The 13,640-nt window shown below is 49.9% G+C and overlaps 1 protein-coding gene across 1 annotated transcript; it reads left to right on the top strand.

The window, feature by feature from the left end:
- Positions 1-1,720: 1,720 nt before the first annotated feature.
- ECSCR (endothelial cell surface expressed chemotaxis and apoptosis regulator) lies at positions 1,721-9,367 on the top strand. The gene is given in 12 exon segments (XM_065873694.1): positions 1,721-1,781; positions 4,976-5,011; positions 5,260-5,310; positions 5,460-5,519; positions 5,961-6,035; positions 6,038-6,097; positions 6,504-6,548; positions 7,175-7,288; positions 7,673-7,771; positions 7,981-8,017; positions 8,878-8,974; positions 9,353-9,367. Coding segments are annotated over 12 exon segments (750 nt in total).
- Positions 9,368-13,640: the final 4,273 nt, after the last annotated feature.

Here is a 13,640-nt window from a genome sequence, read left to right as displayed (position 1 = left end):
TGTCCGGCTGCGCAAGGCTCCCTCGGGACTGGCGGCCAGCCGGGCAAAGGAGAGCCTGCCTCCCCAGCTCGGTCCCTACCCGGAGCTGCCACGTCTATGGGGCTTACGGGGCACACACCCTCTGCACGCGCAGCCTCAACGCTCTCTCCTGCGCTTTTACTTCCTCGAACATCTGGACTACCCTGAGCCCAGCCCTCAACTCTGACAGTGCTTTGATCTTACTCCTTGGCACCTCCTTTCATGCCCCTGCCAGCTTCAGGAGCCTACGTCTGCCTGCCTGTACCTCCTCCACAAGATCCCAGGCACTTGGCCAGCGCCTTAATCCCGCCCCGCCCCCCACCAGGACTTGCCTGCTCTCTATCCCAACTGATTCCTTGAAGTCATTATCTTTGATGTTTTTTAAAAACGCGATTTCTCAAACACACTGGAAAGTGCAGACTATAATATACTAAATCTCTCTGGCCCAACCACTAGTTCTGTTCATCTCAATAGTCTGTCACACTGATTTCAAAACATTTTAAGGAATAAAACATTACAAATAAAATAGAAGCCCCGCTCCCTGACCTCTCCCCTCCTTCTCACTGTAGGGATAAACATCTTGTCGAATTTAATATTTATCATTCCCATGCAAGGCATTCTTTTCTCTTTGGGTTCTTTGACTTTCACAAATATAAATTCTGGTATGTCTCTTTGCACTTGTCTATAACTTCATTTGTGAATGTGTGTGCTTTAATACATCCAAGACACAAAAAGTGCCCACCAGTCTCTCCTCTCCCCGGAGACAGTTTATAAAGGATAATTTTGGGTTCCCAACTAACTCCATGGGACCAGCCATCCCTCAATCTGTCCCTTGCTGTGCATGCACCACTCTCTATTCCAGTCGAGACCAGGAGACCCCCCAGGAACTCCCCTCACCCAGTGATTTGATCCCAGGAAGTAAGATGTAGCCTCCTGATTCTTTGTCTCTCAGCCCAGCTGCTACACACCCTAACATTTAGGGACCCCACTCAGACCTCCAAGCTCGCTTAAGCTGCTGGTCATTGGGCTGCTGACTTGACCTGCAGAGTGAGTGCAACTGGCTGGCTGGATGCTAAGGACAGGGTGCTGCTGGAGCACAGGGAACACCTGACCCCAACGTGAGGGGAGGGCTGAGGAAGGGATGCTTAGAACGTGGTCCTCTTGTTTTGCTATTCAGAATAACAATAATGTTTGTAAGGTCTCCCTGAAAGATGTAAGGAGTCCCATCTGCATCCGGAGCCCTGAGGAGGGAGAGGCATGTAGAGGATTCAGTCTACAGAGGGTGGGCGGCCGGTGGGCCGAGATATAGGGCTCAATGAAACAGAGTTACACTCCAAGAAAACCTCCAGGTGGTGTACGGAGGGACCGATGGATCCCCACGGAGGGGAAGAGAGGGGGCACGGGGCCAGGTTGCCATCGCTGGCTTTTGGGCACAGGTCCTGGAGGAGACCACGGTGGCCCTAGCCCAGGCCACGAGGAGCCCCGGCGCAGGCGCGGCTGTTTCAGCCTTACATCCTCAACTGGGCTGCCAGGCTGAGCAGGGCCCCTGGAGCCAGTCCCAATCTGTTTCCTTCTATTCTTTGACAGGAAGCTCTGGAGAGTCAGCCCCCACCCCCATCCCGCCCCAGCACTCCCTCTCTCTTTTCCACTATGGACAGAGCCTCCGCACAGAGGCTGCCTGCCTGCCGCCAACCCAGCTGACATGGGGAGCGTCGGAGAAACGCAGCTGTGCTGGGCCATCCTGGGCTTCCTCCTGCTCCAAGGTAAGAGGCACCTGCCACTGTCCTTCAGCAGCTCCTCTCCTGCGGCCGGCAGTCCTGGGCGCCTGTCTCTCCTTCAGGACACACACCACACAGGCTCTGCATCCAGGGCTTCGCTCACCCGGAGGGAAATTCCAGAGCCTTTTTGTGAAGGGGACCACTTGGCTTGGGAGCTGGTCATTCCCAGGCAGCGGTAAAATAGAGGTATGGTTAGACTCTTTTGTGGGACATTTTCCAGGGTGAACTGGGGCCCCCGGAGAGGCTGGCCCCCTGAAATGTGGGAGGTGACTGTCTTGGTGTGAGGCTGAGGCTGGAAAGCTCCTTCCAGGGTGTCCTAGCACAAAACTGTCTGTACCTTGGCTTTACAGGTGATCTTTTTTCTTCTTTCATATGAGGAGTAACAACCTGGGATTTCCAAATATTGACTTTATGCTCAAATCACAGCAAGAGGGACTCAGGTTAGATACAAAGAACCATTTGCCAAAGAAGATGTACACATTTCATCTAGGAGGCCAGATGAAATGACCCCCAGAGGAAATGACTTGGGAACACCTCTCAGATAGAGCTCTGCTAGCTGATGAGTTGTGAAGCAGCTCATAAGGGGTCCTCTAATTAGGGAGCGGTTTCTGGGAAACATGAGAAATCCAGGAGATTCTGAATCACAGGGCAGAAACTTCCCTTCGGTCATCCCTTCCCCACCCCCACCTCACCCTCCACAGGTCCTCTGTGGAGGATTTATGAGCATGTGCTCAAAGCGGCAGAAGGGGGTTCAAGAGTATTTGGATGGGGAGGGAGGATGGCGGTTTCTTGGCGGTGGGTGAGAGGGCCCAAGTTCCCCAATGCTCTGTCTCCTGGAGAGGTCAGACATTTTTCTAAAAGCCCAAGGACTGGGGATAAAACTCTGATCGTCCCATTCCTATTCCCCTACCCCCTCCCGGGAGGATAGAGTCACACATCTGATCTGGGGCTGGGGGACTAGGCTATCGTAGAAACCTCAGAAATGGCAGAGGAGGAGATTAAAAGGTGAGACCCACAAGGGGACATTTTCACAAAGCTAGGCTTGTCCCAGCTTCCCTACCTGCCATCCTGTCCCAGCCAAGCCCCAGGGTTAGGAATGTCCTGAGTGATTCTACCTGAGCTACAATCACCCTTGAGTATCCTAGCCGCTCATCCCAGGATCTCACAGCCCTCGCTGTTTCCTTCTCTTGGTGGACTGGGGAATCTTTTTGAGGATATTCAGGCCCACAAAGAGACGTGACTGTGGAGACACAGATTCAGGGTAGACTTGAAACTTGGAGGATTGGAGAGAAGGGGGCAAAATTTTAAATGTTTAGAATTTCTTGAGCATGAACTGTCAGGCCCTGTGTTAAGTGCTTTATGTGCCTTTTCTTATCCTCACAATGACTTTTGGGCACTAAAATCACTTGCATTTTAAAGAAGAGAAAACTGAGGCCCAGGTCAGACAGTAAGCGACAGAGTCAGGGCTTGAACTCAAGACAGCCAGACTCCTAAATCTATGAGTTTAACTACTAAATTACACTGCTGAGGAAAACAGTGTGGTGGTGGTGAAGAGGGGGAAGAGAGAGGCTGGCAGGGAGTGAAGCAAGTAGGGATTAGGGAGGGGAGACAGGAAAGTAAGATATCCCTGTGCCTAGTGGTCAGAGGCAGACCGGCCTATAGAAACAGATGCTCCCCAAGTCCCTCCTCTACTCACAGAGGAATCCACTGTTGACAAAGTGTTCCGGTAGGGGGAGGGGAGACAGGAGACAAAGAGAGAGCAGGCCACTGGGACTCAGAGCTTGTGACTTTGGAACTCCTTCTAAGACACTAGTTTTGCTTCTAGATAAACGCAGGAAGGCAGTGAACTGTGCCTTCCCACTAAAAACTAGTTATCACCTTATAGAACAAAGATGGTACCTTAGATATGCTTGATCAATAACTGATAGATTTTTTTTTTTAAGACATGCCTCAGATTGAAAAATGTTCACCCAGGGTGATTCCCCAGCTGGGAAGAGTTCTCTCTACGCTGGGGCACCTAGAGGTTTTAACTCCCCTCTTGACGGCCCCACCCAAGGAGGGAATGGGGCTATGAGAGATGGTGACCTGGAAAAACACAGCCCTGGCTTTGGGCAAGCTTGGGCTTGGAAGCAATTAATTCCACACTATCCAAGTGATAGCACCATGGAGGAAGGCAGTGGCTGAAGAAAATAAACTAGTGGGCTGCCCCAGGCTGGGCAGGTCCCTGGCTCTCAGCAGCCTCTGTTCACCGGGGCCTGGGCCCCCAGCCCAACTAGTGGAGGACGGGAACCCAGCTGGGCGGCTCCACTTCCCCACGTTGTTTTCCTTTCACATTGTTCACAGGTTTCAAGAATGATTTCATTGTGGAAAATGAGCAAACACAACCTGACCTTTCAGATCCCACACACACAGGGGACACGTATATGGACACACAGCACACATGCACATCTGCCTGGAGGTCCGCAGGCACACTCATGCACACACACAAAGGAGAACGAGGCCTTGTGACTGGGGCCTCCTGATAATTGCCTCTTCCCTGGGTTTGGCTAACAGTGACCATTTCTGAAGTAGCCTCTACCTGTTAGAGTAAACTGGTGGCTCGTTCTAGAATTTCCTTGCCTCCTGTATATACCTCAGAACTTGCTTCCTGTGTAGGCCCTTACCTCCAGCTGGAGGGGCAGAGAGACAGCCCAGGTACCAGCCCCAATCCCTCACCTCATCTTATTCACCACATCTTTCCATCCCCTTCCCTTGGGGCAAGACCAGGATGACAGTATTCACAGAAAAGGGGTGGCTCCATGGTACTGTAGTGAGAACATTAGCTAGAGAGCTGGAGTTCTGGGTCTTTGTCTAGACGTGGCAGGTCACTGGCCCTCTGTCCTTGGACGTATCACTACTTTGGAATAACATTCCCCTGCCCTTGTGTCAGGTTGGTATATAACCCATGTGGGACTGAAGAGACAGGAAAGGACTCTAGGACAATGAAGGATGAGGTGGTGGTGATGGTGTGATTGAGTCACAGTCTCAGAGGAAGCCAGCGCCGTGAGCTGGAGTCACATCCTCTAGCCTACTGCCAAGGGTGTCTGTTTTCTTGCGTGGGAGGCTGGAAGCCAAAAGGCCTGGGTTCTTCTCCGGGGAGGCTCACCAAGCTAGTCTACGTGTTCTGCTTTCTCTTGCAGGCCACAACTCCCAGCCTGCGACAACTAGCCCTCAGGGTAAGACCAAAGACACAGGGCCTACTCCAGCATTCTGGCCTGGGAGCTGAGGAAAAGTGGAAAGAGCTCCAGGAAAGAGTGCCTGTTTGGCACTAATCTTTCACATGCCTTGAGGGAGGAGAGAGATGACAGGTTGGGGTGTGGGGTGGGGGAGGAAGAAAGACTAGAAAACACCAGCTTAGCAAAGGAGAGAGGCAGATGGAGCAATAGGAGGCAGCGGACCCTCAGTCTCAGATGATCTGTTTCAGGAAACTTCAGCAGTCATAGTCCAACCACAGAGCCAACTTCCCCCCAGACAGGTGAGTGAGTGTGGTTGCCTAGGGGCCAAGCCCTGTCCCTTGCCCAGCCCTTTAGATCTGCTTGGAGCCCAAGGGTTCTTGGGTGGGCTAGGGAGTGTGGTGTCACCAAACCTGTCCCACCTCCAGCTGCCCTCCACTTGTACTTGCAGGAGACGGTCCTTCCACAGAGCCCAACTACTCCAGCCCTCTGTCCAGCACCAGCATCCCAGGTACTCTGCCACTCAGATTACAGATGCCATCCAGGGAGGGTCCAGCGAGGAGGCAGACACAGTTTCTGCTCTAAAGGACAATACAGATAAGTGGAGGACCAGACAAGCAAATAGGACCTCATATTGACAGTTACAAAGCAGGGTGAGAAGGGCCATGATGAGCGTAAGCCAAAGGTGCTATGGGAACCCGGGCAACATTAGCCACTTCAGACTTGGGGGCCAGACATCCCAGAGTGAGTGATCTCTGAAGCTGAGGCCCAAAAAGGAGTTAATCAGATGAAGACTGTGGGGTAGAGGGTGGTAGGGCATATCCCAGGGAGTGGGAACTGCAAAGGTAAAAGCCCAGAGGAACGGAAGGCAGATTTGGGGCTAAAGAGCTTCCCTGCGCACATGCTGGTTGAGGCCCTAAGCAAGCCACGCATGCTTCCTAATCTGAAGCAGCTCCAGAGAAGCCCTCACAGGTCTCCATGGAAGCCAGTAAACTCATGACTCTGAGTTCAAGCACCGTGGCCGGTCACCCCTGTCCTTGCTGGGACTGACTTGGTCCCAGCCACAGAAGCACGCGTTAGGACTCCATGAGTACCTGGGACTGGGGCTGAAAAACCCTGAGTCATGTCTGACTGGGTTCCTTCTTCCCGCCTCGGGAAGCCCAGGTCCTGCCCCACAGTGAGGGTTCTCAAGGCCAGGATCCACACCAGTGGTACCCTGCTCTGGGAGAGAAGTAGAGAGGCTTGGGGTTGGGGGGAAGTGGAGACAGGAACTGGTCTCAGTGAAGGTTAAAGGAGCCTGGACTCAGGACTGATAAAGACATAGAACGGGTAAGCCTAGGGTAGGAGAACCCAAAATGTTGGAAAGGGAGGCAGAAAAGGCAGGAAAGGGCTACACGCTTCTCAGGGCAGGTTGGCCTTCACCCAGCAGCATGGGAGAAAACTAGGAGGGGGTGGACACCCTCCATCTGGGCCCTCCTGTTTCATGGTGCAGGCACAGGTGTCCCAAGCAGCGGCAAGAGCAGTGACAGTACAAGCAGAGGTACGTCCTGTCTGTACTCACAGTGAAGAGCACCCTGACCCTTTCTCTCATCCCAGCCCTTGGCTCTGGGGCTTTTCTACACTTCCAGACTTATTTAGGAGTTGGGTGAGGATAAGGAAGCGGAATAGCAATCAGGCCTGCAGTAAATGTGTTGAAGCGGGGCAGAGATGGGCGACCATACCGTATTTAAGGGCACCAGAAACTTGTGCCCATTAACTGGCAGCCTGGCTTGTTAGGTCAGTGCCTGGGGACAAACATCTGATGCCCTTCCTTCCTTCCGCCTCAACCTTTGGCAAAACACAGATGGCTCCCCCTTGCCCGGTCTGGCTCCCTATCTCTGCAGCATAAATCCCTTTCCTCTGGACCCCACGGGTGTGGTGGGAAGAGCATAATGAGAGAAGTATCCTGAATTTACTGAAGTCCTCTGGAACTAGGAACACGAGCAACCAGCAATGCTCTTCACGTGATCTCACATCACCCAGTTCTGAAGGGTGGGAGGAAGTCATTTTGGTAGGGCATGAGTTCTCTCTGCAGTCCTCTAACTGGGGGAAGTGGGAGGGGACCAGCTTTCTCATATAGACCGCATCAGTCCCTTCACTGATACCCCCATCCCTACTCCCTTTTAGACACCTCTCACAATGTTACGTCCAAATTACCCACCATGAATTTGAGGACGAGAGAAGACTCGACCATCCTGCCCAGCCCCACGTCAGAGACGGTGCTCACTGTGGCTGCATTCGGTGAGAGGGAGGAGAAGGTGGGGGGTGGCAGGGGACCTCACGCCTAAGCTGACTTGGACTGTAGCACTCAAGTTCAAATCTTGTCCATTTGGTTTAGGAGGGTTTGGCTGATGAGGAAGATGCTGGTGGGAAGGAGCCTCCGCTGGCCCTCCCCTCCTCTCTTCTGGACTCCGATGGGCTCCATGTTCTTAAGGGAGGATGGGGCAGGGCTGTGGAGCCAGAAAAAGGAGGCTGAGAGCTCATTCATTCAACAGAGACGGGGAATTAACTTTCCTCCCAGAGCCTGTCTACACAGCACTTAGCTGGGAAGGGAATTTGGACTCCTGTTGCCCTCTTCTGCCCTGTCCTCTGCTTCTCCTTCACCCCATCCTCTTCCCTATTCAGGTGTTATCAGCTTCATTGCCATCCTGGTGGTTGTGGTGATCGTCCTGGTCAGTGTGGTCAGTCTAAGGTTTAAGTGTCGGAAGAACAAGGAGTCTGAAGGTACATGCCCTGACCCTCAGGGCCCCCTTTGCCTCTCTTTGATGAGGGACCCAGAGCTAGATTCTGGAACTGACACCCAACCTGGAGTTGAGGGAAGGAATGGCACCACTAGGGGAAATGGGAGGGTCCACTGGGTGGGCTTTGAGGGGCAGCTTCGGCTTCTGAGTTACAGCCTGTGACCTCCAATCTGTGCCTTTGGATTTTTACAGATCCCCAGAAACCTGGGAGTTCGGGGCTTTCTGAAAGGTAAGACTGTCAGAGGTGTAAGGGAAGAATCATCTACTGACCTCTTACTCCCCCATTCCAAGAGGGACCAACACTTCCTGCCTTCACACACACACACACACACACACACACACACACACACACACACAGAATCCTGACAGCCTCACCGAGACCAGGGCTCGGGCAGGTGATGGACTGGAACGCTTCAGCCCCAAGGCTAAGTCTCTATAACCCCTTCAAGAAAAGTGCAGGAATTCGGATTCTGATATACTCCTTAAACAAGAAGGTACTTATTTAAGGAACCACTTGTTGAACACCTTATATGTGCCAAGCACTATGGTACAAATTTTTGTAATATCTCAAATTCTTAGAGGAGTTCTTCAAGGCAGATATTACTGCATTTTACACATTAAAAAAATTAAGACTTAGGAGAGGTTGTAACTTGGTCAAGATCACACAAGTAGTAGGTAGTTTGCAAAACTAAGATTTTTTTTTTTTTTTGCGGTACACGGGCCTCTCACCGCTGTGGCCTCTCCCGCCGCGGAGCACAGGTTCCGGACATGCAGGCTCAGTGGCCATGGCTCACGGGCCTAGCCGCTCCACGGCATGCGGGATCCTCCCGGACCAGGGCACCAACCCGTGTCCCTTGACCAGGGCACGAACCCGTGTCCCTTGCATCGGCAGGTGGACTCTCAACCACTGCACCACCAGGGAAGCCCACAAAACTAAGATTTAAACACAAGTCTTTGAGGCTTCAAAGCCACACTCATTTCATTATAGTCCACCACCAAAATAAAGGTTTCACAACCCCCCAGTTCCTTGACCCCCCCATTGCCCTATGGCTCCTTCTGTCTATAGCCCATGTTCCCTTCCTTCCCCAGCTGCTCCACAGCCAATGGAGAGAAAGACAGCATCACCCTCATCTCCATGAAGAACATCAACATGAATAACAGCAAAGGATGCCCCTCAGCAGAGAAGGTGCATTTTTCCTGGTTCCTTCCTCCCTTCTCCCTCCTCCTCCTCCTTTCAAGCTCCACTTCCTTAACCAGAAAGGAGATACTTTCAAAGATCCAGGCTCTTCTCTCCTCTTCCCTACCCCACCACTCCCGGTTAACTTCATCCATCCTCATTTTGTATTTATTTTGCAGGTTCTTTAAAAGCAACCTTGGGTGCCTGTGGATCTGACGATGATGCAGCTTCCCTGTGATTGTAAGAAGGAAGGCGATGGGATGGGTAGAGGCAATAAACTAGATATAAGTTATTTTATTGTTTCATATCTACTCCCAGATCTAAAGGACATTAGCATTCCTCCAGATCTGGGAGCAAGCTGCCAGCATGAGAGACTCTTTCCCACAGGGACTGTCACCCTAGAAGCACAGCATCCTCCTCCCACCATCTCAAAGTCACAGGGAGGAGGAGTCTATAGGGCCAGAGCAAGGAAAATGACAGTGAATTGGTCCTTTCTATTTTGCATTAAAATTATTTTCTAGCCTGCAGTCTAATTTCTTTTAAGGTCTATGTTCCCATGGGTATTTCTTAACAGAGTGTTCTAGCAGCTCTGGGGCCTCCTTTTGTAGGTAAGGCATATGTGCAAGTTTCTACCCCCGTGGGCAGCTCTCTGAGAAACCTGGGAGGTGGAGAGAACTTTTTGTCAGGTCTGCCTTGTTTCACCTGGTTTATTAAGTAGTGACGAGGACTAACCACTCCAATAGAAGGGAGAGAAAAGGAGCTGTAAATAGTGATCATTGTCACCAGTAAAGAAGTTTTAAGTCTGGAGAGTGAGAACATGGGACGCACAACGCATTCTGATTAGAAAACTCCGGTGACAATGGGTTTCCCTGGTGGCGCAGTGGTTGAGAGTCCGCCTGCCAATTCAGGGGACACGGATTCGTGCCCCGGTCCGGGAAGATCCCACATGCCGTGGAGTGGCTAGGCCTGTGAGCCGTGGCCGCTGGGCCTGCACAGAGCCTGTGCTCCGCAACGGGAGAGGCCACAACAATGAGAGGCCCGTGTACCGCAGCAAAAAAGAAAAGAAAAGAAAAGAAAACTCCAGTGATGAGAGCTGAATAATATAAGGGCAAATGTCCTCTGCCTGCCCCAGGTAGACTTGCCTCATTTTGGTCCTAGCTGTGGGAATAGCACTGGGAAGGTTTGGAGCGAGGATAGATCTGTGACTTCGTAAACCCAAATCCACTCCCTTTGCCCCACACAACAATGATTTTTGTGTCCAAGACACAGAGTGATGTCTTACAAACACTGTAAACTTGTTTCAAGAGAATAAGAATGCAGTTACCTTAGTCATCTCTACCATGACACTGGTTTGCGAATGAATCTTGGTTGTGGAGAGTCAATGGAATAGTCATCTGGGTATGTCTGCATGGAGTGCTACAGGCATCTGGTTGATGGTGGTTTAGAACATAGATTACCCATTCTGAAGGAACCATATGCTATTTTTTTCTGGATTTAGACTCTGCAAGGAGAGAGAATGCTTAGAACAGAAAGTTTCACTCTACTTGTCTCAGTGAAACTATTAAAGTGGCCTGAAGAAACCTACTTGATTCTAAAATCGTCTAGGGCAGAGGATTTTATAACCTGCTCACGTCTGTAACTCCTATGTGGTACACTGTGCTCAGCACATCAGAGGTCATGACAACTGGATCTTGAGTGCAGGAAATCTAGTCAAAAGGCTGGGCTCTGCCACAGACTTGTAGCTTGATTTTGGCGAAATCATCCCAATCTCTGAGCCTATTTTCTTACTTTTAAAATGAGGTACCTGGCCTTCACTATCTTTTTGGGTTCTTATATTTTACAGTTCTATAAACTCTAGATGTAAGAAAAAATGAACACAATCTTTTAAGTAGAGATCACTCTGGGTGGGAGCCAGAGACAAATCTTGGGTGACTCTGGGACTTAGATTCTCTGGACTTAGATTTTCCTGCACGTTCACGTGTATTAATGTGGAACAATGATCCCAACCTGGCCCTGTCTCTCTCACAGGCTACTTGGTAGGTAAAATGGAATAGTAAACGTGGAGACACTTGGGAAGTAGAAGTACTAGCTGGCAATTGCAGCAGACAACATGGAGTACCACCACCCAGGTTCCACTTCAGGATCAAGACCCTTGATCTTGAATTGCTGGGAGTGTTGGCTGCTGAGGGCTCATAGCTGACTGATGACCAGTTGATGGGGTGGGGAGGTAGGGATGAAGACCTGGACCCCTTGCCTCAATTTCTCCCTCTGCTTAATCCTGCTTCCCTTATCCCTCACAACTGTAGCACTCACCAATAAACCTTCAGCATGCAAATCTCAGAGACTCTATTTCCTGGAGTACCCAACCTATGACAGCAAGACTATAGCATTTTAAAAAATAATTCAGATATATTTTATTTAAGCCACAATGCAAAAAACATATGACTTCCAAGCTAGTTCCAGCACAAAAATCCATCACTGGGACAGAACTCTGCAGGTGACCTAACAATGTCTAGAAGTTCCGGACTCTGTTTGAATTGTTATTGTCATTCTGACTGCCCTGGGTACTTAGTTCAGCTGCTTATCATGCTGGACTAATTAGGTCACGGACATGGACTTCATTCTAAGTAAGTTTACGTCTTCAGTATAAGGCTACAAACTTCCCCCTGACTCTGGACAGTGTCCTGCAAATATGAGCTGTTAGTCCTAAGGTATTTATGTATGGGAGAGATGGGGTGAACTTGTATTAATATGAGATTGAAAGGCTTTTACCCTGAAACTGACATTGCAATACCACATTAGCCGTGTTGATTTTCCCGTTGCCAAGTAACTACCCTCTGGGAAGGGGTTGAGGATGAATTCACTTAATGCTGAATTCTGCTCTCTAGTAAATTATATTAGACGGGGTTCGGCTGGAGTATCCTACTACTTATGTAAATACAAGACCCCACCTCTGACAGGAAATCCAAGTATATATAGCCTTTCCCTGCAGCTTCCCTGAGACCACATCTCTTCCTTTATGTCTAGACAACAGGATGGTGGCCATTTAGAAGACAGCTTCCTCCCTATTCTAACACAGAACTAAAGGGCCCCAAAGCAGGAACGGGTGGCAGGCGTGGGCTGGTTGCTGTGTGTTCTTCCCTTGCTTCTCCCCTCATCCTATGTGGGGGGGTGCAACCAACAAGCCAGCTCAGGAGCACAGGCCCAGTTGAATAGAGGGATCATTTACTCAGTATCTTTCTTCCAGGGCTGGATGGGGCAGCAACTCAATCATATAGGGCACATGGCAAACCTCAGTATCACCAGAAAAAATTCACTACAGTTCAACAAGTTTTTCTAAAAGTGAGAAGAGAAAACTGATAGAAATTCGAGGCTGGCTCTAGGTAAAATGGTTTAGCAGGTAAAGAGTCACTGCAGGGTCCCCAGCCTAGGTCTAGAACACAGTTTCCCAAAGCCAGGCTAGTACTACTCAATTCTATTTGAATCTGCTGGAAAACATTGCTCAGCAGTTTCCCCTGGGTCTGTGGATGTCCTTTCTTACCTCTTTGAACTTCTTTCTGCACCTACCTTCCTCTCTTTGAGAACTGCCAAGTTCTTGTCCTTTATTTCCTTCCCAGGTGCTCTCCCTCTTCCTGCTGATTGCTTTCCCCTGGCACCTCTATCTGGAGGCTGTTGAGCCCACAGCTTCCTCTTTTACCAAACACAGAGATTGAATTTGACAGTGGGAATTATTTTTGTTGCGTGGTTGGCATGCTTAAGCAAAAACTGGCACAAAAGTGTTCTAAGTGTTGAGGTTTGGAGTTCTAAGTTAGTCCTGGTGATATAGTCATAGAAAAATTCATCCAGAGGTGTTAACTGAGGTGTAAATGAGCTCTAGGATATTTGTGCATGGCAACACCTGAGAAGGTTGCAAGCTAAACCATTGTTTACTGATCTAGGAGTAAATGAACCATCTAGAAGAGGAGGAAGTGAGGTTTCAGAGGATGATGGGAAAGGTTGTTGAGGTACCAGACATTTTCAAGAGGCCCCAGCTTCCCAAATCTTGTCCAGCATTCTTGAACCTGGACTCTACTCCTAAGTAGCCCCATAATTTGTAGCACCCCTTCTCAATCCAATTTCCCCTACAATGCTCTAGTACCCCCACTCTCAACCAGATACCTCTGACTTCATGGTACTCTGACATCTTCAAGTACCTCCAGACCTTAGCCCTATACCCCTGGACTTCAAGACATATTCCACCTTCCCCTGTACATCTTCTAGATCAGTCTGTCTAGCCTCCCTAAACCAAATACACTTCCTTCTTTTATTCAACCACCTAAAGGATGTCCCTGATCAGACCCCTTGTCTGAAGAGCACAAGTGGCTTCTTCAGGACCCAGCCTTCTGGGAACACAGTGATGCTCATATATCCCAGGGCCATGACTGCAGGGAAGGGATGGAACTGCATGCCACTGAAGGCATTCACCCTTTCAGTTTGTGTCTAGGGCTGTACATCTCCCCACTTCACTCCAACTACCTAAATAACTCTTGGTTGATATCATAATTGACATAACTGATTTGGTCTTCCTGAGTAAGATCTCAATGAATTCCAGGTAATTTTTTATTTGGGGATGTACATGATCATTTCTCACTTTTGCAGACCTGATTTTTGGCCATCCTAATTCACCTGCAGGGAT

Source organism: Phocoena phocoena, chromosome 3 (assembly GCF_963924675.1).
Source record: "Phocoena phocoena chromosome 3, mPhoPho1.1, whole genome shotgun sequence".
NCBI classification, from domain to species: Eukaryota; Metazoa; Chordata; class Mammalia; order Artiodactyla; family Phocoenidae; genus Phocoena; species Phocoena phocoena.
This window is presented reverse-complemented; position numbering and strand designations above follow the sequence as displayed.